This window comes from Chrysemys picta, chromosome 21, assembly GCF_011386835.1.
Source record: "Chrysemys picta bellii isolate R12L10 chromosome 21, ASM1138683v2, whole genome shotgun sequence".
Lineage (NCBI taxonomy): Eukaryota > Metazoa > Chordata > Testudines > Emydidae > Chrysemys > Chrysemys picta.
The window spans coordinates 12,437,148-12,465,128 of NC_088811.1; the positions used below are offsets into that span (position 1 = coordinate 12,437,148).

The window sequence follows — 27,981 nt, forward strand, 5'->3', positions numbered from 1 at the left end:
GCCCCAGTGGTGCTCTGTGTAGGGGAAGGGGTGTGCGCATGCAGAGCTCTCTGCAGGATCTGGGCCATCGTGTGTATTAGCTAGTGGGCGCAAATCATCATATCAAGCTTTAAACAGCGGCAAACGCCGTTACAAATCTTTGCGCTGTTAGGCTTTCCAAGGGACCTCAACCTAGCTTTTGTTTTCATAGCTGCAATTAATGGAGGGTGCAAAGAGCAGCATTTAGACCACCAATTAGTTAGCTGTAAAGGATACATTAGTCCACTAATGTCTGCAAAAATGGATGCTGCTGTTCTAAATCAAGGTATGCTGCTAGATCGATCACTCGGGTGTGGGGACAGGGGGAACAAAGAATCCACTGCAAAAAGATAAAAGCTTTCCAAATCAAGACATGATGTTAAGGGGCTTGACTATAAAAGCTCCATGTAGAGGTGAGCTTCAGACGGCGTGTGCCCTGCTCAGCTAAATTAGCGTGAGATGCGAATGCAACCTCCGGATTGCTGCACCAGCTCGAAAACGGCCTTCTGAATTCCAGTGCAACTGAAGGAGAAGCTGTCAAGTCGATAACACCCCAAGCTATTGAATTTGAGCCCAGTGTCTCAGACCCCACCACAGAGCAGCCTGGCTCAGGCTGCAAGACCTGACTTACTGCTGAGGTGCCACAAAGCTTTTCAGAGCTAGCCCGTGCAATGGCTTCGGGAACGTGACAGCACTGGCAGAGGAGGGATGCTAATGCTGGTTACGTCCATGGACTCTCCATTTCTCTTCCAGGGTCTCCCAGCCCCACTGCAGCAATCAATGGCCATGCTGCCTTTGCGGCATTAACCCCAGAAAAATCAGAGGTAGGAAAATCAAAGAAATCCCAGTTCTGCACGTCACTCTCAAAGGCAAAGCTCTTGCAGATGAAGCCTTCATGCAGGGCCAGCTTCTCCACTGCTGCAGGTGGTATAGGACCTGATCCAGTGGGATCTGGAAGGTCTCCCACTGACCTCAATGGGCTTTGGACCATCCCCAAACCAAGCATAGCAGGACTTCATGGAGCAATTTCAAAAGCGCCCTTCCTTAAGGAGTGCACATGCCGTGAAGGTGAGTGAGAGAGCCTCCCCTAAAATTCTGCTCTGGAGAAATGACACCTGTGGTTTGGAGCTGCTGCTCCAAGGTGAGCGGCATTAGGAATGAAAGAGAGAGGCCAACCTGCTGGTTTGCCATAATCATCTCAGCAGCCACCTGCTCTGCAAATATCGCTGCGCCTCGGGGACGTTCCGGTCCACAACTGGTGGTTGCCAAAATGATGAGTTAAAGGGAGATGAGGAGGCTCTTTGCAAGCCCCAGGGAGGCACAAATTAAACCACTTGGGAATCTCTCTCTGCTCTGCAATGGGCTGAACTAATTTTAGCGTCAGGGTGGCGTTTACTGCTCATTACTCCGGTCAATCCACAGTGCAGGCAACTGCTTCAGGTTCAAGCCACTGAAGCACTGAGCGTTTGAAGCACATGCTATTCAGGGGTCTGTGTGTCATAGATCATGGTGTAAATGCTGCCATTTGTACATGGTTTCCATGAGAAAGAATCAAGGCTGTTGGTTTCCTGGCTGCTCCTTGCGTGAGCACGTGTCACTAGTCCCTACAAGCAGCCTCCATCAGGCATTCTCACCTACCTTGGTACGCTCAACCTCAGGGAAGTATCCCATGAGTGATCTCTCAAGGCTTTTGATTAAGGCTTCATAAGATGCTATCAGGGAGACTTGCTCAAATCCTGCAGCTGCTCTTTGGTTTCATACTGCGTGCCCTGGGATCAAGAGGTGCGTGTTTGGAGCTTAAATGTCTTACCAAGAGTTCTGCAGAAATGGAAATCCCACTCCTTTAATACAACACAATTCAGGGCCTGATCCAAGACCATGGAAATCAGTTGGGATCTTTCGTGTTGCCTTTGGCTCAGACCCTGAGCAAATAGACAGAAATGCAAGACTGACAGCCTTGGAGAGTGAGGGTCTCTCCATCACCCCAGAACAGGTACAGACAGCATGGACACCGGTTCCAGCTTCCCCCTTTGCCCTGCTAATGTGCTTCAACCTTGCCCTTGAAAGACCAGACTCGAGAGGGGAGAAAGCTCATTCGCCTTAGCTTCCCTATTATACTGCCAAGAAGGGAGCCAACTGAGTGATAAATACCCATCCGGTAGCAACTGGACTGGTACCACCAGCATATTTGGCCTAGGCCACCAAGCAGCCTGCTGATTGTCACAGCTCAGCTGAGCTATTCTGAACAGGGGGCTAGCTGTGAAGAGCTCCATATCCCATTAACGAGCTTGTGTGCCATTGGATTCTCCCTGGAGACGCTTCCATAACTTCCTGCTTATCTCTTCCACTCTGTTTGTGTTGCTTTAGTTATCATGCCCAGGGAATGCAACAGAGGCAGCCGGAGAGAGTGCAACAAAGTTAGACAGCGAGGCAATTTACAAGGTACAAGCAAAACAAAGCAGAGATAAAAAGTAGCCCTGATAGGCATGGGAGCCGTGCAAATGCACAACGCAAATAATGGCTCTAGTTGTTTTCAGATACAGGGGATCATTAAGACATTTCTGAGTCACTTGAGTCCATGGCACACAATGATAACTAGGGATGAATGAACGACACAATACACTGAAGAACAAAGGGAAGGAAAAGGCTTGATTGTATAAGAAGAAAGGAATGTCATGCACTAAACGACAATCACATCAATCCAAGTTATGACGCTCAGAAACTATAATCATACATGATGTCTTGCTCTGGACTGAGTGAAAGTGTTGAAGGGTGGCAGGAGACCTGCACAGAGCTGCATCTAAATCGTGCTTTTGTTGCACTCTCTCCGGCTGCCTCTGTTGTGTTCCCTGGACACTCATCATGGAGAATAGATTGCAACGCGAGCATGGAATTGTCTTTGGAATGACAGCGTCCTTTTCTCCAGTGCTGGGGTTTCCCCGGCATGGGTTGGCTACTCTGCTGTAAGGAAGAGGAGCGTCCCCTGCAATGCACCACAAAGTTATCTTCCTTTCCCATTTGTCCCATCTTCTCCATTCCATCGCTACACTAGGGATGAAGTTCCCAAATCCTCAAAAGTGCCTAATTCCCATTGGAATCAATGGGAGTTAGGGGTCTACATACCTTGGGGATTTGGGCCAAAGTCCTGGCTCTACTGAAGTCAATGAAGGTTTTGACGTTGATTTCAGTAGAGACTGGACTTCAGTATGAAAATTTTCCACCGTTGCTGCCACTAGTTCAGCTTGAGGGGTGGCTGTGAAGGTGGAAAGGCTGGTGTATTATTATTATTATTTAACACTTATATTGCAGGAACACCTAGAGGCTAACCAGGTCAAGGTCCTAGGCTCTGTATAATCACATAGTAATGACAGTCCCTTGGCAGCCAAGTCATTTGCTGCCATCCATGTTTTAGCCACTGTGTTGTATAGACCTGTCCTGAACAGGGGTTTGATGTCACAGGATTAGTGCTTAAAATGCAATCAGTCACCCGGATTCCTGTCTGCATTAGCACCCCGCCGACCATTGCTATCTCTGGTGGAGCTGCCCCAGGGAGACACTCTATGGAAATAATCCTAGTCCTGACGCAGCCCTGGATTATAAAGTCTGCAGGGCAGAGCCAATTTGGGTTTTGTACAGGGCCAAGCACAATCTCTTTGGGGCAGGCAATGTCTCTTCATTAGATATTTGTTCAGCTCCAAGAACAATAGGGCCCTGAGCCCTCATTTGGGTCTCCAAGTGCTACAGTAATACCGATAATAATTGCAGACCCTTAACAGATAATAAATAAAACAAAGGTGATACATTTGCTATGAGGATTGTCCGAATGAAGTTGTTAATTACACCCTTGTAAGAGTTGGTGGTTGGTATTAGGGACCAGTCCGGCAAACCTTACTCAGGCAGATAGTCCTGTCTCACCTGAGAGATCCCGTTGAATCATGTGCCCAACCTGGGCTACAGCCCTGCAAGGCCAAAGGCTGTAGCACAATCCAGGAACCCCATAAAAACACAATTTGTTACTGTTACCAGATGACCAACTTGTGTTGGGAATGTGTCAGCTACCACCGTTCTGTACCATGGTCCCGCAATCCTATGTGGCCAAGATTTTCAAGAGTGGCTAGTTGTTGTGGCTGTCTCCATTTTCAGGAGTCCAACTTGAGACACCCTGATTTTCAGAAGGGTTTTGAAAATCTCGGCTACAGATTTTTGTAGTGTAGACAGGGCCTCTGCGTGAAACAGGGAAATGAGAGCTTAAAGAGAAGTGGATCCTAGCTGAAATGAAATGTGGAAGTAGTGAGTCATGCTTCGGTCTCTTACACAATTGAAGTCGTGCAATCTGGGAGAATTCGGGAGTCTTTTTTGGTTCATTATTGCAGTTGCTCTGACCTGTATGTACAGTCAGGCTTCTTCTGGTGCTCGAAGTGGCGCAAAAGCCTGGGCTTACTAACACACATCCTGCTTTGTATGTTTCCGAACAGAACTACATAGTAATAGCTACAATGTTTGGCATCTACATCGTCCTGGTGAGCCTCCACCTCCTTTGCTGGATCTGTTATTTATAATCTACACAAGTCCCTGAGCGGTTTTTACTAGATTAGCAGTTTATAAATAATAGATAGTTCCAACTTGGGCATTTAAGCAGCACTTTCTATTCAGATATACCAAAGTGCACTACAAAGTCAGCAGCCAGTGGGACTAGAGACATGATGAAGGACCGGTCACATGAGCAGGATACAACTCTAAACTGCCCCACCACAGATTTTCCAACACCAAACTGACTGCCCACCAACGGATAGCAATCTGGTGTTGCAAACTTCCAGATAGTGATCGGCACCTGTTTCTCTACTGTCAGAGCAGCTCTCATCTTGGTAGCTGTAGGGCTGGGGTGAGCTCAGCACACAGCTCCAGGAATGTGGCCTTCTGCATCTGAAAGGTCTGCAGCCACTTCTGGTGGTCTCAGATTTGTATCACAATCCAGCCTCACCACTTGGTGCTCGTTGTATGGACCCAAAACTGCCGCTCCGTGTGCCGTCGCTCAGTGAATGCCTGCAACAGGTGGTCAGCTTCATCCTCCATCTGTATCTTCCACCTGTCTTCAGTATCCCTGCGGAATGTCTGGCTGCTACGGTATCCCTTGTCCTGTCCTTGAAATGGACAAGACAGCTGTGTTGATCAGTGCGGCATCTAGGTTTCTGCTAATGAGACGGAGAAACAGAGGGAAAGAGTAGAGTATAAAATGGGACAGATCTCTGGAAATTTGTGCCCAGACTTGCACAATTCCCTGGGAGGGGTGATATTATCCCACAATACACGGCGACAGCCCCATAATACACTGCAAACATTTCCACAAGTTAGCGCACCAGAGAGCAGCGTGGGGGTCACTGGGATCCTACCACAGGGCCACATGTCTTTTGCCAATACTGCCTGTTTCTGTGAGGACACACTGTACTGGCAAAGGCAGCCCAATGTGAATGCACTCTGCCAAAATTGCAATGTCCGTAGCACTTCTGCTGCTAAAACTTTCTAGTGTAGACAAGGCTTCTCCCTACATACGTGAACTCCTGACCAATCAAACGCAGTAAATCTTAAACAAGCCCGTGCAGCCCCACTGTCCCCTGCATGAACACACCATCGGTGTTTTCCATGTATGTATTGATCAGACACTCCGGTGATGATCTATGCCACTTTGCCACATATTCTGACTTGGTCTCCTTCTCCCAGGCTTCTGTAGATATTTTGCAGTCAGTTCCAAGAGCTACAGATTGGGCAGCCCTATGGTTTCACATTGCATTGCATAGAGTTAATCCCATCACCTGAGTCTCTTCTACTTGCCTCTCCACATACATAGAGGGACAGATCCAAAACGCAAGTAAAGTCAGTGGGTATCTTTTGTCGTGAAAGCCAATGGGCTCATATAACAGGAGCTGTGCTCTCTCACTCGGTAGGAATTCCTTGTAGGGTAAACGCCTCTTCTGGGAACTTGCTTTTCAGAGGATTTGAATCCTAGTCAGGGGACTTGCTTTACTTCTTTTTCAGCCAGCGTGATTAGTGATATCAGGTGGCTCCGTTTACAGTTCTACAGTCTTGGGTTAGTTAAACTGATGCTCTATATTATATTGCTATTTACCTTCATAAACCAACTGACTGAGCCAATGTATGCAAACCCTCAACTTGTACTGAGATTAATTTGGGGAGCAGCTGGGACTTTTTAAAGCAGAGAGAGAGCAAGACTCCATGTCCTTGAGTCCTAAAGCAGGCTAGCCACTGAGGAGAAGAGGTGTTTCTCTAGGTCAGGAGAAGGATTTATCACCCTTTCGGCTGGGGCCCTCAGAACTCAGGCAGCAGTGGAGGGATGTGCAGTGACATTTGCAAGGCCCTGGTCCTTTAGGAATATACACACCAAGAGCCCCCACGAGGGTCTGGCCTCGGGCAGGATGTTTTTTTGCCCGCTCGCTTTTAAACAATAGCGTTTGCACCTGCAAAACTCTTTCACTGTCACGTTTGATTTGCAAGCCAAGAAGGACGGGAGCAGCCATGCGAAGTGGGTGGGGGTGCGCTACCTGCCCGGATCCCAAAGGTCACCTTGGAATATTGAACAGCATCTGATGTGCACGGGGCTGGTGGGCAGCGGGCCGTGGCATCCTTCCTTACCACAGTCCCTGGGGCAACTGGGCCCCCAGCCCCACTGCCCAGCCTCACCACTGCCTCTGTCCAGCCCCACTCTGTCCACCTGGGGTCCCTGGGTCATTGCCCCACATTCCCTGCTCCCCTCTGGCCGGGGTTCCTCCCCTCTTGGGGAGGGGGTTTCATTCTCCCTCTTGAGGGGTGGGGTGACCGATCTCGGGCTGGGCGGCGGCTCTGTGCAGTCCCCGACAGGGGCTAGCCCCGGGGAGCCCCTGACCGTCCCAGCTGCAGGCAGAGCAGGGCACGGGGCTCCCCCCGGTGCTAAGCCAGCCCAGCAGCGCCCGGCCCCTCCCCGCCGGCCCCACGTGAGGCGCTGCCCCCACAGTCACGGGTGCAGGGCGGGGCCGCGGAAAGTTTGGAAGCGGCCGGGGCAGGCGTCCCGCGAGCATGGAGGTGCCCGCTGTGAACCTCAAGGTACCTGGGCGGGGGGGACACCTGAGGGGCTGCGGCTCAGCGCCGCGTGGGGGTGGCGCCGGAAGATGGATCCCCCGGGAAGCTGCGGAGGTTGAGCCCCCCCCCCCCCCCGCGCCGCTCCCAGGCGCGTGCCGGGGGTCTCCGTGCAGCGCCGAGCACCCGGTTAGCGTAACCCTCCCCCTGCTCCTGAGCCCACGCGAACAACGGGGGAGGCAGCGGGGCTGTCCCACGGGCACAGGGCACCCTCTGAGCGGTGTGGGGGAAAGGACTAAGCCCACTTGGCCTCTGCAGTCCAGGGGTACCGCTGCACAGCCCTGAGCCCAACCCCGCCTGCCCCCCCCCCCCCCCCCCCGCATTTTGTCCACACAAATCAGTCTGACTCCAGGCCCCAAGCACTCAGGACCCCTGTGCCTAAGGACGCTGCTAGGGAAGTGGGTCAGAGCCTGGGTCACCCTGTAACTTGGGTCCAAACCCTTGTCATTTTTTAAAATGTAGACGTAGCTCAAGCTGAAGACCCAAGCCAGCAGGTCTGTGTTGCACAGTAGGGCTGCGAGACCCCCTGTGGCCAGTAGCTATTAAGCCCATGTTTCCAGGGCAGTGTGGATGCTCAAACCCACAAGCCCAGGTCCCACAGACCCGGGTTTACAGTGCAGTGTAGACATGCCCCCAGGCACTACCCTCTAACCCCATAGATGAGGACACTTTAGACAGGAGGGTGGCTTTTATTTTGAAAAAAGAAGAACATGAGTACTTGTGGCACCTTAGAGACTAACAAATTTATTAGAGCATAAGCTTCTCCCTGTAAAGGTCCCATGACTCTTGACCAGGCATTTACCCAAACAAGGGTCAAAATTCTCCCTCTGCTGTAGGCTGCCCTGGAAACATGCCCCTGGCTGTGCACTCCAGGGAGAGCTGCATTCACACAGTGCAGCGTGACTTGTCACTCTCTCGCTGACATTGGACGTTGGCTTTATCAAAGATAGTGACTCATTCTCCCCTCAGAGGAGCAAATTTTTCTGTGGCTCAGGAGGGAGCTGTGATCTTGGGGGATGGGTGCTGGCTTTCTTGCTCAGTCTGTTTTTGTCGTCAAACCTTTGCAAGAATCTCCCCTGGCTACAACTGGTGGTGCTTCTAATTTGACCTGTTCCCACCAGAAGCTAGGAGGCCAGATGTGGTGCTGGGGTGAGAAACTGGGTTAGGACTCTGTCCTAACAGCGCATGTGCCAATTGGCTTTGGAGAGAGTGCAAAGAAGTTCCTTAAATTCTGTTACATTCCTGTCATGTATTTGTGCCACCCAGGACAGGGGCTTGTTGTGCCAATCATCAGAAAATATGCACGTTTCCTACAAGGAAGGAGGGAGTATTTATAACTAAGTTTCCTTCTTGCAACATTAACCCAGTTAGTTATTAACCCTGTTATGCATTTCTGATGTACCCAAAGCTCCCTTTAACTACAGGGCAAGTTCTGGGGGCAAGAAGACTGCAGCAGTGACAACTGGTTAATTAACCGTGTTTTCTAGCTGCCGACACTTGATCCAGGATAAAATTCTGCACAAGTTTTCAGAGTCAGAATAGGCTTGGCTGCTGTTGAGCAGAGCATTTTAGGAAGTGAGCCAAATATCCTGACAGTTTCTGTATAGCTGAAAATGGCTATGTTTTTTTTTTTAAATGTGTAGAGCATTGTTTCTAATCTGCAGGGCTTGAAACCTTTACTGGATAGCTAGTGGCCAGAGACAGATTCCCATGAGTGGCCTCTCCCAATATGGATCAGAGTCAACACCTTAGTGAGAAGCTCGTCCCTCTTGGAGAAATCCCAGCTGCTGGGAAAGGGGAGGAAGCTAGAATTCTTCCGCGGGGGGTGAGTCCTTGGACTCTGCCCAGGAACTCTTTGAACTGGTGTTTGACTTGGCTGTCTGATGAATCTGAGGCCTTCTGCACATTTTCACTGCTGTAAGAGAGCAGAGCCTTTCTCCTCGGAGCTCCCTGGCTGTTAGGGGGTGTCGAAGACTAGTTTCTCTTTCCCTATCCTCCGTTTTTTTTGGGGGGGAGGGGTGTATCCTGTTCTGCATAAATATCTTCAAGCCCTTCCTCAGCTTCTGATAGTTTTGCCCAAGTTGTAGCAGGAATGAAATTGATACGGATCTTGTCATTTTTGTTGCTGTCTGCAGGGTTATGAATAGCTGTGAAATTAACCAGAGTCTTGTTAATTTTACTTGGCTGAAGCTTGAGGAAGTTAGGAGGACCAGCACTGGAGCGGTCAGTCTGCAGCCTTGGGAAAACACCACTGGTTAAGTTTGCATCCAGAAGGCTGGGTTCACAACCATAAAGTCTAGACACTTTTATGTGGCATGTTAAAATGAAAGTTTAGATTTTACTGATTCGTGGCTTCCCACTGCCCTCTGCAAGGAAAGCTTTTTTCACTTGCTAGAGGTAAGTAAGGAAATCCTGTTTTCAAGCGCTGATCATGAAGTTTGCACATTCTGGTGTTTTTAGAACACTGAATTCTGGGTGACTTTTACTATGGATAATCAGGGCTGTTTGAGAATTTCTGGCGCCGGGTAACACTTGAAAGATCTTGCTCTAGTCCATGTTTTTAAAATCTTAACTTTATTGTCTGAGCCAGGGCTGGCTCTGGCTTTTTTGCCGCCCCAGGCAAAAAAGCCTCTGGCCGCCCCCCCGTCCCTCCACGCAGCAGGGGAGGGCGCGGGGGGGGAGGGTGGCCGGAGCCCCGGGGGGAGGGCGGTGAGCCCCGGCCAGGGCTCTGCTCTCCCCGGCGGCCGGGGGGAGGGCGGCCAGAGCCCTGGGAGGAGGGCGGAGTGCCCGGCCGGGGCTCCGCTCTCCCCGGCGGTCAGAGCGCCGGGGGGAGGGCGGCGAGCCCTGGCCGGGGCTCCACTCTCCCTGGCGGCCGGGGGGAGGGTGCCGGGGGGGAGGGCAGCCGGAGCCCTTGGAGGAGGGTGGAGTGCCCGGCCGGGGCTCCGCTCTTCCCGGCCAGGGCTCCGCTCTCCCTGGTGGCCAGAGCGCCGCACCGCGCCGCCCCCCTCCAGGTGCCGCCCCAAGCTTGGTGGGCTGGTGCCTGGAGCCGGCCCTAGTCTGAGCCCCACAAACACAAAGCATAATAGTGAGAAACAAGGACCTCTAATTAAGATAGTAAAAAAAACATGCACTAAATATCTGTTGTACAATGGACGGGGGGAAAGCTGTTTTGAATTAAATTTGTTTCTTTAAAGTTTGGCTCAACTAGTCCCCCTGGGGAAGCAAGGGCCCTGGGAATTATCTTGATGGGTTTTTTTCCTTAAGTGACTTCATTGGCGCTGGAACTAGAAGTGTGGGGGGTGCTGTAGCACCCCCTGGCTTGAAGTGGTTTCCATCATATACAGGGTTTATAGTGCACTTCAATGGCTCTTAGCATCTCCAGTATACAAATTGTTCTAGCATCCCTAAGTGACTTGTGAAAACAAGCAGAGAGACAGCAATATAAACTGATATCTGTTTAACTTCAGAGTACGTGCTGCAGGAGCTTCCCCCGGGTGCTGCCCTTCTAGTGTATCCATCAAGACTCTGGTGGGAGGATGACCAGAGTTCCCTGTATCTATTCACCCTTGTTGTCTCTGTTGAACCTGCCTGTAGTGTTGTGGATCCTTATCGTATTACAGTAGCTCCTAAAGGTCTTATTGTGGCAGGAGCCGAACAAATATATAACGAGAGAAATCCCTGCCCCAAAGAGCTTACCATCTAAATAGACAAGACAGACCGAGGGTGGGAGGAAGGAAATATTATCCCCACTTCTCATGTTGGGACCTGATCGAGTGACTTGCCCAAGGTCACACACAGGCAATTGGTGGCAGAGCTAGGGATTGACCCCAGATCTCCTGAGTTTCCAGTTAGAGTCTTTAACCGAGCGACCATCCTTCCATTCAGCCTGGAAGCCTTTAAAAGGGAAGCGTGGGTATAAGGGCTCATTCAAAAACCTTTCTGCCTTTAACGTCTCTGTCACTTCTAGACTGATGCTTAATAATGGAGTTTGTTTCCTTAGAAGAAGAAATTTCAGCCATCCGGGATTAAATCCTTGAGCAAAAAGAAGGGAATTAATCCTTCCCACATACCCCTGTAAGAGCTGGCCTGCAAAGTGACTTGTGTAATTTGGCATAGGCAAAGATACCATTAGAAGAAGTGTAGTTCTGGCACCATATTGATTTAAGATGCCTCTCTGAACTGGACTGAGACCACAACTAACCTCACAGCTGTCAGAGAAGGATATCTTGTCACTACCAGCCAAGCCTAGTAACCAGGAAGGAAAAGGCCCCATATCGCGTTGCCAATCCCCTAAAACTGTCAGTCCTGGAATAGCAAGGTTCTGACCCTCCCTCCCTCATCTGTGTGGCTAAGCATGCCTCCTCATTTAATAACTTCAATATTGGAACAGACAGCTTTATGGGGAGGGGGGGAGAAACTACCTAATTATGTTAAATGGTGAGGCTTCAGGGGGTCTAGTGAGTATGTAACGTGCAATTAAATTTTCCATAATTAAGAACTGCTCTGATATTGCGATAGTCTCTTGAGTAAATACTATTTGCATTTCTCCTTTTTATACAGGCACATCCTGTATTTTACTGATTAGCAGCTTCCGTTTGGTCTCCAGGGTGAAATGGGGGAGAAGCAGCATTTTGTCGCTTTTCATGAACAACTGAAATAAAAATCAATATTCAAAATCTGTTTAAATGGCTTTTGATGTTGTGACAAAATCCAGCCTACCCAGCGTTAGTGCTTAGTTCCAGCTATGCCAAGGTATTGCATCTATGCCAAGGTATTGCATCTATAATATGGCATCTTAAGCTGTACGCGCTGTGATATCTAGGCAGAACGGGGTAAGTTAAGGATGAGGGGCCGCTCTTCATTTTGAATTTCCTGGTTTTTGCTTGTTTGTGTTGCAGCTTTATTGGTTATTCCCATTTTTAAAAGCAACAGTCTTTGTGTTAAACTAGAGAGTGGAGGAGAGGTCTTATGATCGAGGCACTGTGCTGAGATCCAGAAGAGACCAATAGTGTCTCAGAGCTGTCAGTTTGTCCTGTGTTTGCACAGCCCCTAGCACCATAGTCCTGGTCCCTGACTGGGGCTCTTAGGTGCTACAGTAATACAGATAAATAATGACCCTGGATTCAGTTCCCAGCTCTGCCACAGCCTATCTCTGTGACCGTGGGCAAGTCACTTCACCTCTCTGTACTTCCGTTTGTAAGGTAGTAATGCTACGACTTCCTTTTTCCGTCCTGTCTCTTGTTCTCTGAGGAAAGGATGGTCCTTTATTGTGTTTATGTGGTGTCTAGCACAAGGCTGATCCTTGAGGCCTCTAGGTGCTCCTGTGAACAAAAAATGACACTTTAGTGTATGCGCTACATATTAGATGGCTCAGTAAATGCAATGAGATAAGAACAGTTCTGTGCCCAATCCCTACAATAGCTAGACATGCCAAAACCGTTCCTAAATTTGAGTGTAATGCATGTGGACTGTAAGGGCTGGATAGAGACCCACTGACACCCGTTGAGAAATCCCACTGATTTCTTTGCATAAGTAAAGGTATTGCCACGGGGCCCTAAATGATGAAGCGTGTTGGTGTTGATGTAATTTTCATGAAGCACCTCTCTCATACGATATCTTTAGTGACTGAAAACTTTGAAAGGAGATCTGGAACCAAGTGTTGCAGTCAATATGAGCTAATTGATTGCATCTTTGATTTTTTTCCCCTGTGGTTCCACATCAAGGCTCGTCATGTTTTAGAGAGAGTCCCACCCACACCTTGTACCAATGGAACATGCGTCCTGTATTTCTCTGCAGGCCAAACGTGTCTTAGGGAGCAGTAACGGAGCACAAATTGTTTGGACTCAGCAGGTTCAGTGTGTCATTGTTCATGCTGCTGTTCAGTCAGAAAGAGCGAAGCTCAAAACAGTTGGTGGAAGTTCACAGAGGAGGCCCAGTGCACCTTTCCCAGCTGTAAATCAAATTAAACACAAATGGAGAGAAAATATCCTGCAATGCATGGAGAATAAGAGTGTCTCCTTGGTTACAGAAAACCACCAGGAAGAGAATGCTTGTGCTGCTCATTTGCTTTGTTGTAAGCCCCTAGCTTCTCCCATTTGCCTAATTAAACACAATGGTCAGAGCCCTTCAGGTAAATATTTGTATTGTGACAGTGCCTGGAATGTCACTGCCATGCAAGGAGTTGGGATCTGATTGTTCTATTCCCATTGACTTCAGTGAGAGTGGAGGGAATTCAGCACCTTGCAGGATTGGCCCTGGATTTTTTTAGCAGGCATCTGGGAGGCTGAATGTCACAGTTTCCGTCTTCAGACCTGGCAAGGTTTCGCTGGGGCTGAGCGCCGCCGCTGAACAGAATGGCAGGAGGGGAAGGGAGAAAGCGTATTAAACCCTCTGCGCCAGCAGGCAGGGACTTCAGCTGAGGGCTGATACAAAATGGCCTTGCAATGGGAGCTGGGGCCCCAGGGCAGGAACACCTATTTGGTGGCGTTTTAAATGTGCTAATCAAGTGCCAGGCTTTCTAGTCAAACCGTTTTCTGGTTCCAAAATCAATAACCCATTTAAAAATCCTAACCGGGCCCTGAATAACCTGCTCAAAGAGGCAAGAACAGTAACAAACTGCGACCAGATCGAAAAAAGCCCAGCAGCAGAGGCCAAGGGAAATGGCAGTGTCCATTCTGCAGCTGCAAACCAGCTCTTTGAACTGGTGGCCTGGCTGGCACTCTTTGCTTTCCTTGCCCTTTGAAGCCAGTAAGTACCATTTCACGCCAGTTCTCCCCCGTTTCTCAGACTGTCTGACCTGTCTTCTCTCTGCTCTCCTGCAGGCAATCGTTCTGGTGCACTGGCTGCTCACGACATGGTGAGTCATTTGTACGCTGCTCGGACCTGGTGAGAAGAGGGGGTTCTTGAGGACTGAGAGTCAGCTCGTGATGGGTTGGGTCGCAGGAGCTCCCTCAAGACTGTCACTAGATGTGCTGGGATCCCACTGAGAACAAACCCTTCTGCCAGAAAAGGCTTCCCTCCACTCCCGTTTCTCAGTTAACTGGGACTTTTCCAGTACCCAGTCTTTCTAAACCCCAAATACATCCGTTTTACTCTGTATAAAGTTTATACAGGGTAAACTCATAAATTGTCTGCCCCCTATAACACTGATAGATATGCCCAGCTGTTTGCTCCCCTGGGTTTTAATTATTTACTCTGGGTTAATTACTAAACAGACATGATTTTATTAAGTATAACAAGTAGGATTTAAGTGGTCCAAGTAATAAGAGATAGAACAAAGTAAGTCACCAAGTAAAATAAAGCAAAACACGCAAGTCTAAGCCTAGTAAATTTCAGAAACTGATTACAGATGAAATCTCACCCTTAGCTATGTTCCAATAGACTTCTTTCACAGACTAGACTCCTTCCTAGTCTGGGCCCAATCCTTTTGAGATCAACATTGTAGGTTATGGCCTGGGTCCAGCAATCACTCACACCCCCGTAGTTACTGTCCTTTGTTCCAGTTTCTTTCAGGCATTTCTTTGGGGTGGAGAGACCATCTCTTGAGCCAGCTAAAGACAAAATGGAGGGGCTTCCAGGGCCTTTTATATTCCCTCTCTCTTGTGGGCGGAAACCCCTTTGTTCTTCTGTGCAAAATCACAGCAACAAGATGGAGTTTGTAGCCACCTGGGCAAGTCACATGTCCATGAATGAGTCAACTTTTTACAGGCCGATGCCATTGTTTACATGTTAGTTTGAACGTTCCCAGGAAAGCTCAGATATGGATTGGCGTCTCCCAAAGTCCATTGTCAGTTAAGTGTTTCTTGATTGGGCACTTATTGAGAATAGTTCTTTCTCAAGAAGCTGACCAAATGCTTCACTGAGGCTACTTAGAATTAAAACACATTGAGCTACAAGTACATAGCCAGTATTCATAACTTCAGATGCAAATATGATACACACATACAGACAGCATAATCATAATCAGCAAATTACAATCTTTCTGTAGACACCTTACTTAACCGCCTTTGTACAAGATTTGGTGCAACTATAGGATCTTGGTTGCAACAATGATCTATACGGTCACAGTTCATGTCGAAAATGTCACACTGCTGTTTTAGTGTTGGGGGAGCACTCTCCGCACAGCATTCTTCTCTGCCTGACTATAATATAAGCACAGCATAGTGGCGTTGGTGTGAACCTGGGGTGGCTTCTCTCTTAAATCATGCCCCTGCCCCATGACCTTTTTCACAAGCGGAGCTGGGTCCTGTTTGGGTGGCAGCATAAGGCAAAAGCCAATGAAATGTGTCTCCGAATGACTCGCTGATGACTCTTCTCTCTGTCTTGGTCCTGGCTAGCGCTCCAGCGTGGTGCTGGGGGTACCTTGCCGCTGGGGGTGCTGTCTTTCAGACACAAGGTAAAAATGACAAACCACACGGAACTTAACGCTCGTCTGGTGTAAATCGGTGTTGCTCTGTCGGCTTCAAGAGAATGAGGTGGAAATCAGGCCCAGGGCTTCCTGTCTTTCTCCTACCTACTTACATGGCCTTGCAAGAGGGCTGCCACCTCCTGAGCAGTCCCTTGTGGCTAGAATTCCCTATGCAGTGGCCTCCCTCTGCTCTGCTCTCCTAACCTCTCCACAGCCTTTCTTGTAAGTCCTGCCGCCCTCCACTTGGGGCTGCGTTAATGACCTCCAGCAGTTCCACCAGTAGAGTCCCATCACCACAATTCAACGGTTCACGCTTAGCTCTGGCTCTTCCGCCGTCCACACACAGCTCGTCCCTTGCCACAGCCGGCTCTTCGCAGACTTGCCTCTCATTGCTGTCTCTCCCTGGAGTTTAGCCTTCTGGTTGTGGCTTCCTTCTCTTGCCAGCATCTCCCCTGTATTGAGGAAGAAGGCTGCTTATATACTACCTGCCTCAAGAAAGCTCCTCCTGATTGGCTGGAAGAGAGTGGAGTCCTGACCCATCCTACACTACAGGGCTCCTGATCCCGGGCCCTTAAACCCCAAGACACTGTTCCTTTTCCTCCCATCAAACTCCTAATTCCCTGGGATCGCGTCCTCTCTTCCTGAGCTTTTTCTGAGCCTTTGCTCATTCCAGCTTCTTGGAACAGGGTCTTTTGGCCCCCTCTACTCTGAAAGGGCCAGTATACCCCATTATAGGCCCTCATCACTGTAGTATCTGAATACCTGCCAGTCTTTATAACCCCCATGTGAGGTAGGGCAGTGCTATTAGCCCTCATTTCACGGGTGGGGAACTGAGGCACCAAGAGGCTAATGACTTGCCCAGGGTCACACAGGGAGTCCACGGCAGAGCAGGGATTTGAACCCAGATCTCTTAGGCTGGTCCCTCACCGTGGAATCATCCTTTCTTGACCACCTTGTCCATTTAAAAATCTCTTGTCATGGTTAGCACAAGCAAGATTAACTCAGCTGTCCTGCCCAAATTCCCTTGCATGTGTATTAATGCATCTCTGAGGCATTCTTTGTCGTGGTATCTAGATACGAATTATATCAGTATGAAGTAGCAGAAGATTGCTCGGGATGGCTGAACCGAACTCCCTGCCAGTCTGCCACCTTTTAGATTTAAGATGCTACTCAAGAAGAATCAAACCAAGATCGCTGGGGCCAGTTCCACTAGCCACTTTCTTAGGAAGAGGCTTGCTGGAAAAAGCTGAGTTTTGCAGTGCATACTGCATTACATCCCATCTATGACCCCTGTAGCTTTAATTGACTATAATATCCTTCACTTCTTGTTCTAAACTTCCTTCATGCTGTTATGGGCTGCTAAACAGCTGTCATTTCCCCATGGAGGTGGCTGCGTTTCAGTGATGGGTGAAGATCACACTATCTGTATAGGAGAGAGAGAGAGTGGGGCTGTTAAAGCACTTTGGAATCCGTCAGCATTAAAGGTGCATAATGAATGTAAGAAGCTGTCAATTATTTGATTTACACTGCAGCAGTGCTTAAAGGTCCCTGTCACAGAGAGTTTCTGTGGGGCCCATTGTATTAAATTTATGAATGGCTTATGTATAGGCTTGGCAGAATTCAATTTTTATCATTTGATCATTTCAATGGGCAATGTCGATTATTTGAAGCATTTTTTTTGTTAGATTTTATCGGTTTAAATGCCCACAGTTGTGGGAAATTACGGGGGATATCAGACAATGAAGGGAGTCCGGTAATAATTATTCAATGGCGGTAGACATTGCAATTCAGAAAGCTTTATCACTGTTAAAACACAAGCTATCAACGTCGCATGTCAAAATATACAAAGTCGATATCCTTAAATCAAACTCGAGTAAGTTCTCAAGCAGCATTGTTCTTCCTTTGCCTAGCTGTACGTTTTGATTATCATTGATGGAAATATTTTTTGCTGGTGTGTGTGTGTGTGTGTGTGTGTGCGTGTGTGTGTTTGCACGCGTGTGTAGTGAAATCAATGTTTATAAACATTTACCAATACAAATCAAACCTTTTCAAGCCTATTTATGTATCCATGTGGCCCAGAGATCGTACGCAATTCCAGGGGGAGGGTTACCAGCATTCCTCCAGGAAACAAAAGCAGCAGGGGGCGATTATGGTGAATCACTTACTTTGTAAACCCCTCCAGAGCAGTACCATCCAGAGGGAGGCTTGTATACGCTGGGTCAAACTGGATTTTTCAGAGACCAACAGACCAAGAAAGGACTTTTGGCATAAAAAGGCGGAGTTTCAACTGACTCGGGGTCTTCCTTCTGATCCAGCAAATGGACAGAACCCTCTGTCCATGGTGGGACCCCCACCCTTGCAGAAGGACTGGAAAGACATTGGCCTCCTCTAGGGCCCCATTAGACTGCTGGGTGACTCCTGGTATGTTTTGCGTGTGTGCTTAAGCCTGTTTATTGTTTTCATTATGTTTTCTCTATGATGCTTTTACCCTAAGAATAAACGTGCTTGTTTGAAAGAGCTGTGTGATAACTTGTAAGTGCTGGCAACACACTGTTCATAGCCCTTGGGGAGGGAGCAATGCATAGGGGTTAGGCAATCTGGCTTGCTGAGGATATCACAGGGTAAGGCAGGGAGCTGTGCAGACTTAAAATCCCCTAGTCAGAAAGGAATGGGACAAGGCTCTCTGTCCAGAGACAGGTGATGGCTGGTGACCTGACTGGGCAGTCCTGGAGTGGACCATGAAGGTGGGGATACAGGTGCAGTTACCCTGAAACTGACAGTACCAAACAAGGTCTGGGCTCCGTTGCAGTAGGTACGGTACCCGCACCTTGCCAGAGATGGTCTCTGCCCCATGCGGCTTGCAGTCTCAACTGACGTCCTCCTGAATCAAACCATTAGCCTAACTGTTGTCTGTAACTTTTATTTTTGTGTAGGCTTGGAAGCGTTAGATTTTTATCCGTAAACGTCAATAAACATTGATTTCACCGTACACACACAAATTAAGGAACAAATCTTTCTATTGAAAATATAAATTTACGCATAGGCAAAGTACGAAAAAGGCTGCTTGAGAACTTTAGAGTTTGATTGAAGGCTAAAATGTTGACGTATGATATTGACAATTTGTGTTTTAACAGTTATACCGCTTAACTTTTTGAATCTCAACTTCTGTCATTAAATCATTAGTCCGACTCCCTCCATAATTTCCTGCGACAGTGGGAATTTAAATGGATAAAACTGAAAAAAGCTTAAAAATAAACATTGATATTAGCTGTTGAAATTATTAAAAAAATGAATTCTGCCAAGCGTGCTTATGTGATTAGATTTTTAGGTGTAAATAAATCTCCATAACAGGGTGGAGGTAAATCTATATCTGCAATGAAGGCCAGCTGGAAACAGTGTTCTGAACAAACGTCAAGAGACCCTAAAGAAAAAAATCCTAACCCTTTGTTTGGAGGGGATTTGATTGTGCGAATTGCGTGCATGTGCTGTAGTAAATGCTTGGGCTTAATTGGCCTCATAGCTGATGTTAGGATGATAGATATAACTCTGGGAAAGGTTAACTGAGACTGCAGGGGAATCGGCTTCTTGCGGGTGTTGGTGCAGAGACCCTATAGTAGCAAATGGGGAGATCTTGTAGTAGTAATTCCTGGCTCTTACCCATGGTTGATCCAGAAAGTCTCTAATTCCTATATATGCAGAGTTCTAGGGATGGGGAAGTAATCTCTTCATATTGCTGGAATCAGTTATGAGGATAACCCCGGAGTCTTACGTGCAGGGGAAAACCCGGCATATTGCTGGAACAGATCTAGCATTCCGTATCGAAATCTTGCATCCCACAGATCTAAGGGGGTTGAGTTCCAGTGGTTAAGATCACACTCGTCACGCCAGACATGTTCTGAATGGTTTTTTTGTGCCTTGTTCGCCAGGGGATGCTTGGAGCTTCCGAACTCCTACGTGTGGGGAAACTTCACCGTCCTGGCTGTGGGGGTCTGGGCAATTGCTCAGAGGGATTCCATCGATGCAATAATCATGGTAAGTCTGGGGGCAGGCACCTTCCCGAACGGGCTCTGTAAGAGGGTGTTGTGGGGAAGACGTCCCTGCTTTTAAGGAGAGAGTAGCAAAAATTCCTGAGCGTCTATTCCACTTTTCAACTGTGCTCGGAATTGAAAAGGGCACTTCCGACTCTCAAGCGGCCAGATTTTCAGAATAGCTCAGCTCTCGTTTAGGCACTTACCTGAAGGTCAAATGTACTCAGCACCCATTGTTCCTAATGGGATCCGCTGGGTGCTGGGCACTCGTGGCCTTTACTGGAGGAACTCCTTAACCTTGCATCGTGTTAAACTCGTGACAGAAAAGACGCTGCCGACGCCACCCGCACCGGTTTAAAACAAACCACAGTGTTCAGCGTGTTTGTAGAAATAAATTGGACTGCCTCTTTGAAAGGGACACGTTCTAATTAAAAAAAATCAGTCTCTCAACTTCTTGCCTACTACTGGTAGAAGTAAGACCTAAGATGACTATAACTAAAATATATTGGAGAGAATATGTTCTCCTTTTTAAGTTTTGTGTATCTGACAGCATTTTGTCTGGTCAGTTTCTGTGTTTCCCCTTGATATGCAGTTTGTCCTGTTGTTCCCTCCCATTTGTATAGGCCTTTCAGATGATAAGGGAAATAAATGTTTTTTTAAAATAGGAAATTTGATTGTGAAGCCACAAAAATTGGCAGGGGGAGTTAGGCAAGTGTAGGACAGGGAAAGTACTGTTAACTTTTTGAATTAACTAGGCCCTAATCCTGCAAAAACTTACACACATACTTCTCTTTAGGCATTGTGAGTGATCTTATTGAAGTCTGTGGAATGAATTACAGCAGTAAAGTTAAGTATGTGTATAAGTCTGGTGTCCACAGTTCATGAAGGACTAATAAATTGAAGAGAGTTCAAATCGGAGCCAGGAGAATGCTTAAAGGATTAGAAAACCTGCCTTATGGCGATAGACTCAAGGAACTGTTTAACAAGAGAAAATTAAGAGATGACTTGATAAGTTTATAAGTAGCTACATAGGGAATACATATTTGATAATGGGCTCTTCGGTCTATCTGACAAAGATCTAACAAGATCCTATGGCTGGAAGCTGAAGCTAGACAAATTTAGACTGGAAATAAGGCGTACATTATAACAGTGAGGGGAATTAACCATTGGAACAATTTACCAGTTCTCCATTAGAGACCTTTTTTAAATCAAGCCTGGATGTTTTTCCAAAAGATAGAATCTAGTTCAAACAAGAATTATTCTGGGTAAGTTCTATGACCTGTGTTATGTCACAGGTCAGACTAGATGATCTGGCCTTAGAATCTATGATACATCTTTACAGAATGTCTGCAAAGAGCGAGTAGCTGGTTAACGTAATATATTAAACAACAAATGTTTGCATTTTATTAACACAGAATATTGAATCTGCAAATTAAAAGAATGTAATGTACTCTCTATGCTTGAGCTTGGATACCACAGTGAGGGGCGGCAGTATAAAAGCACTAGGATAGACCATTAATGCTACATGTTAACTCTCAGCGTTTCACTCAGCTTTGGACAATGCAGAGAAGTGACTCAGTTTCCCTTTGCCTCTCATGTGCTAGCACAAAGCTACTGTTAGGGCCACAACCACTTTAGAGGAATATTGAAATCCTCACATACGGTATTCTTTTAAATCCAATACCACCTGAACTGCTAAGTGCTACTGCAGTACAAATATGAAATGTGTGTCCACCTTAGACATGTCAAATCTCATTTCATACCAACGCTAGGTTTTTGGAACTAGCCTGACTTGGCAAAGAGTCCCACCGAAGACTCTGATCTGCTCCCCACCCCCCCGAGCTCAAAGTGCTACATGTGTTTTAAAAATAAATCTCTCTCTCACCCTGGAAAATACAAACAAGAAGGAAAAAAGGTCTGAGACAGGTGAGGAGGAAGAATTGTAAATATGAGACCAAGAGTCGTCCTATTAGGAAAATCCATCTTTTACAGGGAAAAGTGTAAGGTGTTAAGAAATTAGCAGGAAGGGGGTGACACACCTGTCAAGGGGGTGTGAATTCCATATGCTAGAGGCCACCATGGTTACAATTTCATGCTGGCCTGGAGGTAAGGCAAAGTAAAGCCGGTGGCGAGTGCAGATCTTCAAGGATGGAGATGCGTTACATCCTGAGACTCTGATTTCCATTGGCTTGGGCTGTTTGGCTCTTGGTGGTGAATCAAATTTCCAATCAATATCCTTGTGTTTCTGATTTCCAGTTCCTGATTGGCCTGTTGATCACAATCCTCCTGGACATCATTAACATCAGCCTCTTCTATCCCCGGCATAGCTCTCTAAGTGACCTGGAACGCTTCAGTTCGGGCATGGCCATCTTCAGCCTCCTCCTCAAACCCTTGTCATGCCTCTTTGTCTATCAGATGTACCGGGAGCGTGGGGGAGAGTATGTCGTCAACCTAGGTAAGAGGCCACACATCCAGGTAGTCTGCCCTTTCCTGTTGTCAGTCTGGGCTTATCCTGCCTTCTGGATCCTTCACGTCTGCTCTCGGTCTGGGATATGCACAGCTGGATTCTGCCTGTTCTCGTGGGTCTCTCTCTTGCCCAGTCTGTGTTCTTGCCTTCTTGTGCTCCCAGTTTGTCTCATGCTTTGTGGGTTTTTTATGTTCTCCCTTTTTTCCCTTGCAGACCTGGAGTCCTCGTCCGACAGCCGCTTTACCTGTGACGGTATTGACTCCAGTGCTATCCCCCTTGTTCGACGTAACTGAGCTACCTGTCTCCTCTTCCTTCTCCCTTAGCTGTGTGTGTCCCATGGCCAGGCAGAAGCCTTTGTGTCTTTCTTCCTCACCGACCAGTTCTGTTCCCACTGGCTGTGACTGGGGCAGAAGGAGGGAGGAGAAGGGAGAAATGAAGGCCTGTTGAGAGAATGGGGGCAAGGTGTGGGGGTTGGATGCCTTACATATGAGGTCGCGTTGCCTAGACAATTGAGCATGGATATGAAAGTCTGGCTTCTCATCCCAGCCTTGCTGTGACACCTTGGGCAAATCGTTTTAATCTGTGTCTCAGTTTCCCCTTCTGAAACATGGGGCTAATGTCTACTTCACGGGGGGAGGGGGGTAATGTGTGTTGTGAGGAATAGTTGATGTCTCCAATGTCCTGGATAGGTGAAACATGTCTCTAGTTGACAATTCCTCAGTGACCTCCACAGAGAAAAGAGGGTGTTAGCTGCTGTGAAATGACCTTCTTCAGTGTGTACGGGGCAAGCCCTGAGTCTGAACTCGCTGGCTTGCAAATCCCCACTGAGCTGTTCTTTTGGGGCATCCTGCAAGTGGAGGCTTCAAAGTGAATTCCGGCCCTGTTGGACTGTGCCAGTCACTAGCCTTGCCGCTACCCTCCCCCCCCCCCTTCCTGCAGAGGGTACCATGCACTTTGGAGCCTGCTTTTTGCCTCCTAAAAACCTCTTGAACAGCAGCTTTCCACCCTCGTCTCTTTGGGAGCGGCTTGGGCTAATGCACCACTCCACCGCCCCCGGCTCTGAACTCCCTGGCTGGTAGGAAAGTGGGGAGGTGTTAGAAGGTCCTTGCTTTGCTGCTTTTGCGCTACTACAGAGGATAAGGCCTCCCATGGAAGGGGGCACTGTAGAATCCAGAAGCTGGGATCAGCTTGGGCACCTGGGGATGCCAGCTGTCGGATTCCAGTCTCATCCCACCTAGTGTAATGGGGAACGGCTTTGATGCCTGCCAGTCTCTCTCCTGCCGCGCCGTTCATGAAGCTGCAAGCGGAATGCAGAGGTGCCAGTCCCTGTGGGTTCTGAGCAGTCTTGCCAGGCACTTGGGCACAAGCCACGTCCATCAGCTACTTGCTGTGCTTGTAACCCAGACTTCCCATCTACTTGCTTTCAGCAGGAAGAGTAGGTGTCGCTGAGCAATGAGTGCCATTCCCTTCACCTCTCTAGGTTTTAGGGGCTGTCCCTTCCAGCCCAAGAGTGAGCCCTGCACGGCTCTAGCCTTACGCAGCTCCGTCACTCGACCGAACTCGATAAAAACTGTAGCACTAGTTTCCTGCACTAGCCCAAACTGGCTTCACTGCAGCCTTTCGGTACAAGGTGTCTGTCACTGATCCGAGGGTAACACGTTCACCAAACACCCCTTTCTGTTCGCTTTTCCCAGTGGCACCTTCGTGCCACCGGGTCTGTTCCACTGCAGTGCAACTATCCCCCATTGTTCCACTTATGTGTTTTCCTGGTCACTACTTAGTCAGTTTCGTTCCATGCAGAATAGCCCTCTGTTGCTTGGCAGCTCCCCCAGCCCCCTGCCTGCTTTCAGCAGGGGCTGTCACACGTGTCAGTGACTAGCATTGATTTAAATAATTTTCTAGCTCATGACAGTTGATCAGCCTAGATAGACAAAAAGCTTCTCTCTCTCTCTCGTCGCCATGAGGCTGCATCAAGGCTCTGTAAGATGCTTCACACTGCAAACCGTGTTCGTAACATAATCAGGGCATAGTTGTATTTTAAGACTGTGCCCGAGTGTGATACACTTTGCTTTGTGACTGGGTCCTCAGAGAGATTGGGAAGAGAGACTGATGGGTGAATCATGCGTTCAGCTCTTCACTCATTTCTACCAACCAGACATGGTGCCCCCTGTATTCATTTATTGCAGCGTAGGTTCCGTCTCCCCTGGCTCCCACAGGAAACTGTGCAAACAGGCCGAAACAAACTATTTCAGCAGCATTTCTACTGTGAGTAATTGTGGGTCTGGCTATTTGACTCAGCCTCGTGGCTGCAAAAGCAGTACCTCTCAATGAACGAAAAGCAGCCCTGGCTTGGTCTGAATGAGGATCTAGATCTCCTCACCTCCCCCTATTAAAATTATTTTGCTTTGGACCAACCCTTCTCCAGCTAGCTGTGCAACTGTATGCATGCCCCTGGTACCCGTACTCCTTCCAGGAACTGTCTCGCTGTTAGGCCACTTCTTCATGAGAAATCTAGTTGGACTGGAGGACCCACTTACAGTGTGGTTGTACTACACCATTATTAAAACACCTGACATGCCGTTGTAACTGTAGAGGACCTTGGGGCATCAGTGTTTATTTTTCAGAGCTAATGGCAACAGTGAGGTATCTAGAATTAGCCATACTGCAGCAGCACGCTGGTCCGTCCCTTCTGCTATCCTTGACCATTTCTGCTTCAGAAAAACTCTGTAATGCAACTGGCAAATGGTGCCTTGCTAAGCAAGGAGGTTGGATGAGGGAGTCCTTCCTGTCCCCAGTGCTCATTGTCCTTGGAAGGAAGAGTGCTTTTACTTGAATGAGCGTAATTACAAGTAGCATGTGTCACAAAATTCCTTAGGTGCAAGGAAAGCAAGGGTGCAAATCATGTGATGCAGTGCTGGACTGCACATTCAGTTTATGTGACTTCCTGAGCGGGCATTGTCTGAAAGCTTCATCTCTTCCTCCCCATGCAGGTTTCCTCAGCGTGGGCCGGGATCGCAGCTCATACCAGTCGATTGATCAGCACAATGCGCCTTGCCCGTACCCTGATCTGGACAGCAAGCCACCCCCACATCCCTTCTGAGGCTGCCCCCCCCCTTTGCTGGAAACAGAGAGCAGGATCTCACTGATGTCCCCTACCCAGCAACAAATTAAAAACTACCACTCCCTGTTTTCCCCCCCCCATTGGAGTAGGCTCTAAAATGAGCAAGCAACAGAGGATCTAATTTTACTCTCCTCCTTTTGAGCATCCATCCCTTCCTGAAGGTGTGTAAGTGGATTGGGTCCTGCAGTGAGTTCAGAATGTCCCAGAGAAGTCAGTTTAAGAACCATAGGTCTGTCTAACCCTACCACGCCATGCCCCACAATGTCACTATTGACTGAAGAATGGCAAGAACCTTCCCTGTAGTCTCCCAGATCCTACTCTCTGCAGCTCCCGCATCACCGATACACCTCGCTACCCAAGATGTTCATGAAGAAGCTGGCTTAAAAGGCTCTTTTAAATGTTCATCTGATTGGGCAGCAGTCTACTGAGCCAGTGGGGGTGGCCTTGGTCACGTGGATAAATCTCACAAGTGATTGCTGCTGGAGTTCAGACACTCTCCTGTTTTAGTAAGGTTCGGTGGACGCGTATAAAGTTGTGTTCATGCGAGTAACTGCCCAGGCTAGCTGAGAGTAATTGCACACGGCTGGGCGGAGAGAAGGTGGGCCTGCAGGGCCAATGAGTTCTTATGCTCCCTCTGCCTAGTCTTGGGTTTTCATTTGTTGTTTGTATGCAGGTGGCAAGGCCACAGGGACACTGTGTGATGACTGTTACTTGTGCGTTGTAAATATGTTGTGCCTTAAAACACACTTTTTGCCTTCACTTGGCATCTAAATAGAACTAAATTTTTTCTAAAATAAAATGAGCACCTTAACGCTGACAGAATTCTGTGTTAAAAATTACACCACTCGCCCCACTGCCTCATCTGTAATGTGGGAAATTCCTGATGAGTTAGAATTAAGCCTAGTGGCATGGGAGAGGGGTAAAAGAAAGAACAGGCTTTTATTTCCACTCGGTTACTGGTTCGAGTCCAGCACAGGACCTTGTAGGGAAGTTTGCATTGTAGTTAATCAGGGTGGAGTGGATGATGTGTCTTTCTGGGACTGCCACAGAGATAAGGTCTGTCTCATGCGGGTGTCCCAGTAGTAGGGTGACCAGATAGCAAGTGAAAAATCAGGACAGAGAGTGGGGGGTAATAGGTGCCTATATAAGAAAAAGCCCCCAAAATCAGGACTGTCCCTATAAAATCGGGGCAGCTCGTCACCCTACCCAGTAGTATCCCATTTTTAAAAGATACTGCAAGTCCTCTAACCATCTCTTGTATTCTTGTTATTAGTAATCATCAGACTTCACATTTTTTCTAGTGCCTTTTGTGGGAAAATCACTGCGGCTTACGGACAAATCACAGCATCCCTGGAAGGCAGGTGCACCGTATTCAATGGATTGCTAAAGGGACGCAGCGTGCCTAGAGTCCTACCCCAGCTCACCCAGCAAATCAGTGGCAGAGCTAGTGCTAAAACCCTGGAATCTTGGCTAATGATTTACTCTAATAATTAAATAACACTGTTAGAAGAGACCCCTTATTTGAATATAAGCACAAGTACCCTTGTATTCAGATATACTAGATTTAGCAAAAGTGAACACATGTAGCATATGCCAGCACGCATACCGCTGCTGCGGCTCTGAATGCAGGCTTTATTCTGTGCCTGCAGGAGTGTACAAAATCCAGTATTTTCCAGAGATCCTCCTTTTTAAACTGACAGGATTCCCTCAGACACAAATACAGAAGGTAGCCATAGGCAGCGAGTTATATGGGCCCGTGGTGCCTGAGCTCCACCAATATTCAGGAATGTGGGCCCGGCACCCCCAGTGTTTGGGCTTATAGTTAATAAGAGCCGTCCTGTCCATAGGATGGACGGGGGCAACTGCTTTGGGGGGCTCCACACTTCAGGGGGATGCGGGGTCCAGGGCAGCTTGGAGGGTTAGCAGGGGGCCTGGCACCAGCAGCAGCGAGAGACCCCGGCCCCCGCCTGCCCCGCTCCCACTCCACCCCTTCCCCCAAGCCCTGCCTATTCCCGCCCCTGCTCTGCCCCCATTCCACCGCTTACCCCAAGCCCCACCCCACCTCTTTCCGGCTTCCGCCCTCTCCCACAAGCAACGCCAGGAGCCGGCAGGGCGGAGGGCGGCAGGCTGGGTTGCTTGCTGCTGCTGGCACCAGGCCCCCCCCCCCAGGCCTCCCTAGACCGCAAATCCCCCTGAAGTGCAGGGCCCCCAAAGCGCGGGGCCTGAGGCGATTGCCTGGTCAGTCCTATGGACGGGACAACTCTGCTTGGAACTGTTCTGGGCACCACGAAAAATTATAAAAATCTGGTGCCAATGAAGGTGCCAGGTGGAATACACCCACACCCCGTAATTTGCAGGGTTTCGGTTCTAAGATGTTTACTTGCCCTACGTTCTTCATTCTTGGCTGGGGACAGTTTTCGGGATTCAAAACAACTATCTTTGTTGCTGTGTTACTTACATTTTTCCCACTCTGCTGCCAAGAAATAATAGCAATTAAAAAACAGAGGCACAGCTTTTGTAGGACCTAAGTAGAGCCCAGCCTGAGTGAGTGCTCTCTGGAGCCAGCACCTTTTGCAGATACAGAGAACCTGCAGTGTCTTATCTTTAAAAGCTGAAGATTTGGTGGGGAGGGTTCTGACTCATGATTTTTTGATGGCTGGGGGTTGGCAAGTTATGCCTGGTAAAGGCCCCTACGAAGTGGATGTTATGACCCTCATTCATGGATGGGGAAACTGAGGCACAAAGAGGTTTCTCTCCCGCCCCCCGTTTTCTGGTGGTTTTGTTTTTAAACAAGATCAGGCAAGTCTGCTGC

At 48.3% G+C, this 27,981-nt stretch overlaps 1 protein-coding gene across 3 annotated transcripts; it reads left to right on the forward strand.

Annotated features, from left to right (window-relative positions):
* The first annotated feature begins 6,980 nt into the window (after positions 1–6,980).
* On the forward strand, positions 6,981–25,986 carry AGTRAP (angiotensin II receptor associated protein). 3 transcript variants are annotated; one of them, XM_042852918.2, is made up of 7 exons: positions 7,011–7,113; positions 9,282–9,400; positions 13,968–14,002; positions 15,483–15,541; positions 19,480–19,585; positions 21,838–22,036; positions 25,039–25,986. In XM_042852918.2, exons 2-7 carry the CDS (start codon positions 9,286–9,288, stop codon positions 25,146–25,148), a joined length of 624 nt encoding a protein of 207 aa, XP_042708852.1. In that variant the 5' UTR covers positions 7,011–7,113; positions 9,282–9,285; the 3' UTR covers positions 25,149–25,986. The 3 variants fall into 3 exon arrangements, with proteins under 3 accessions (XP_005292875.1, XP_042708852.1, XP_065431082.1); XM_065575010.1 differs by having other exon boundaries at positions 7,029–7,113; positions 9,282–9,543; XM_005292818.5 differs by lacking the exons at positions 9,282–9,400; positions 15,483–15,541 and having other exon boundaries at positions 6,981–7,113.
* Positions 25,987–27,981: the final 1,995 nt, after the last annotated feature.

What these genes read in the sequence shown, in the direction of transcription:
- AGTRAP (XM_042852918.2), top strand. Translation starts at nt 9,286, where the DNA reads ATGAATAGCTGTGAAATTAACCAGAGTCTTGTTAATTTTACTTGGCTG. An exon ending in CACTGGCTGCTCACGACATG is followed by an intron (nt 14,003 to 15,482) that starts GTGAGTCATTTG and finishes GGTCCTGGCTAG; the next exon opens with CGCTCCAGCGTGGTGCTGGG. An exon ending in CCATCGATGCAATAATCATG is followed by an intron (nt 19,586 to 21,837) that starts GTAAGTCTGGGG and finishes TCTGATTTCCAG; the next exon opens with TTCCTGATTGGCCTGTTGAT.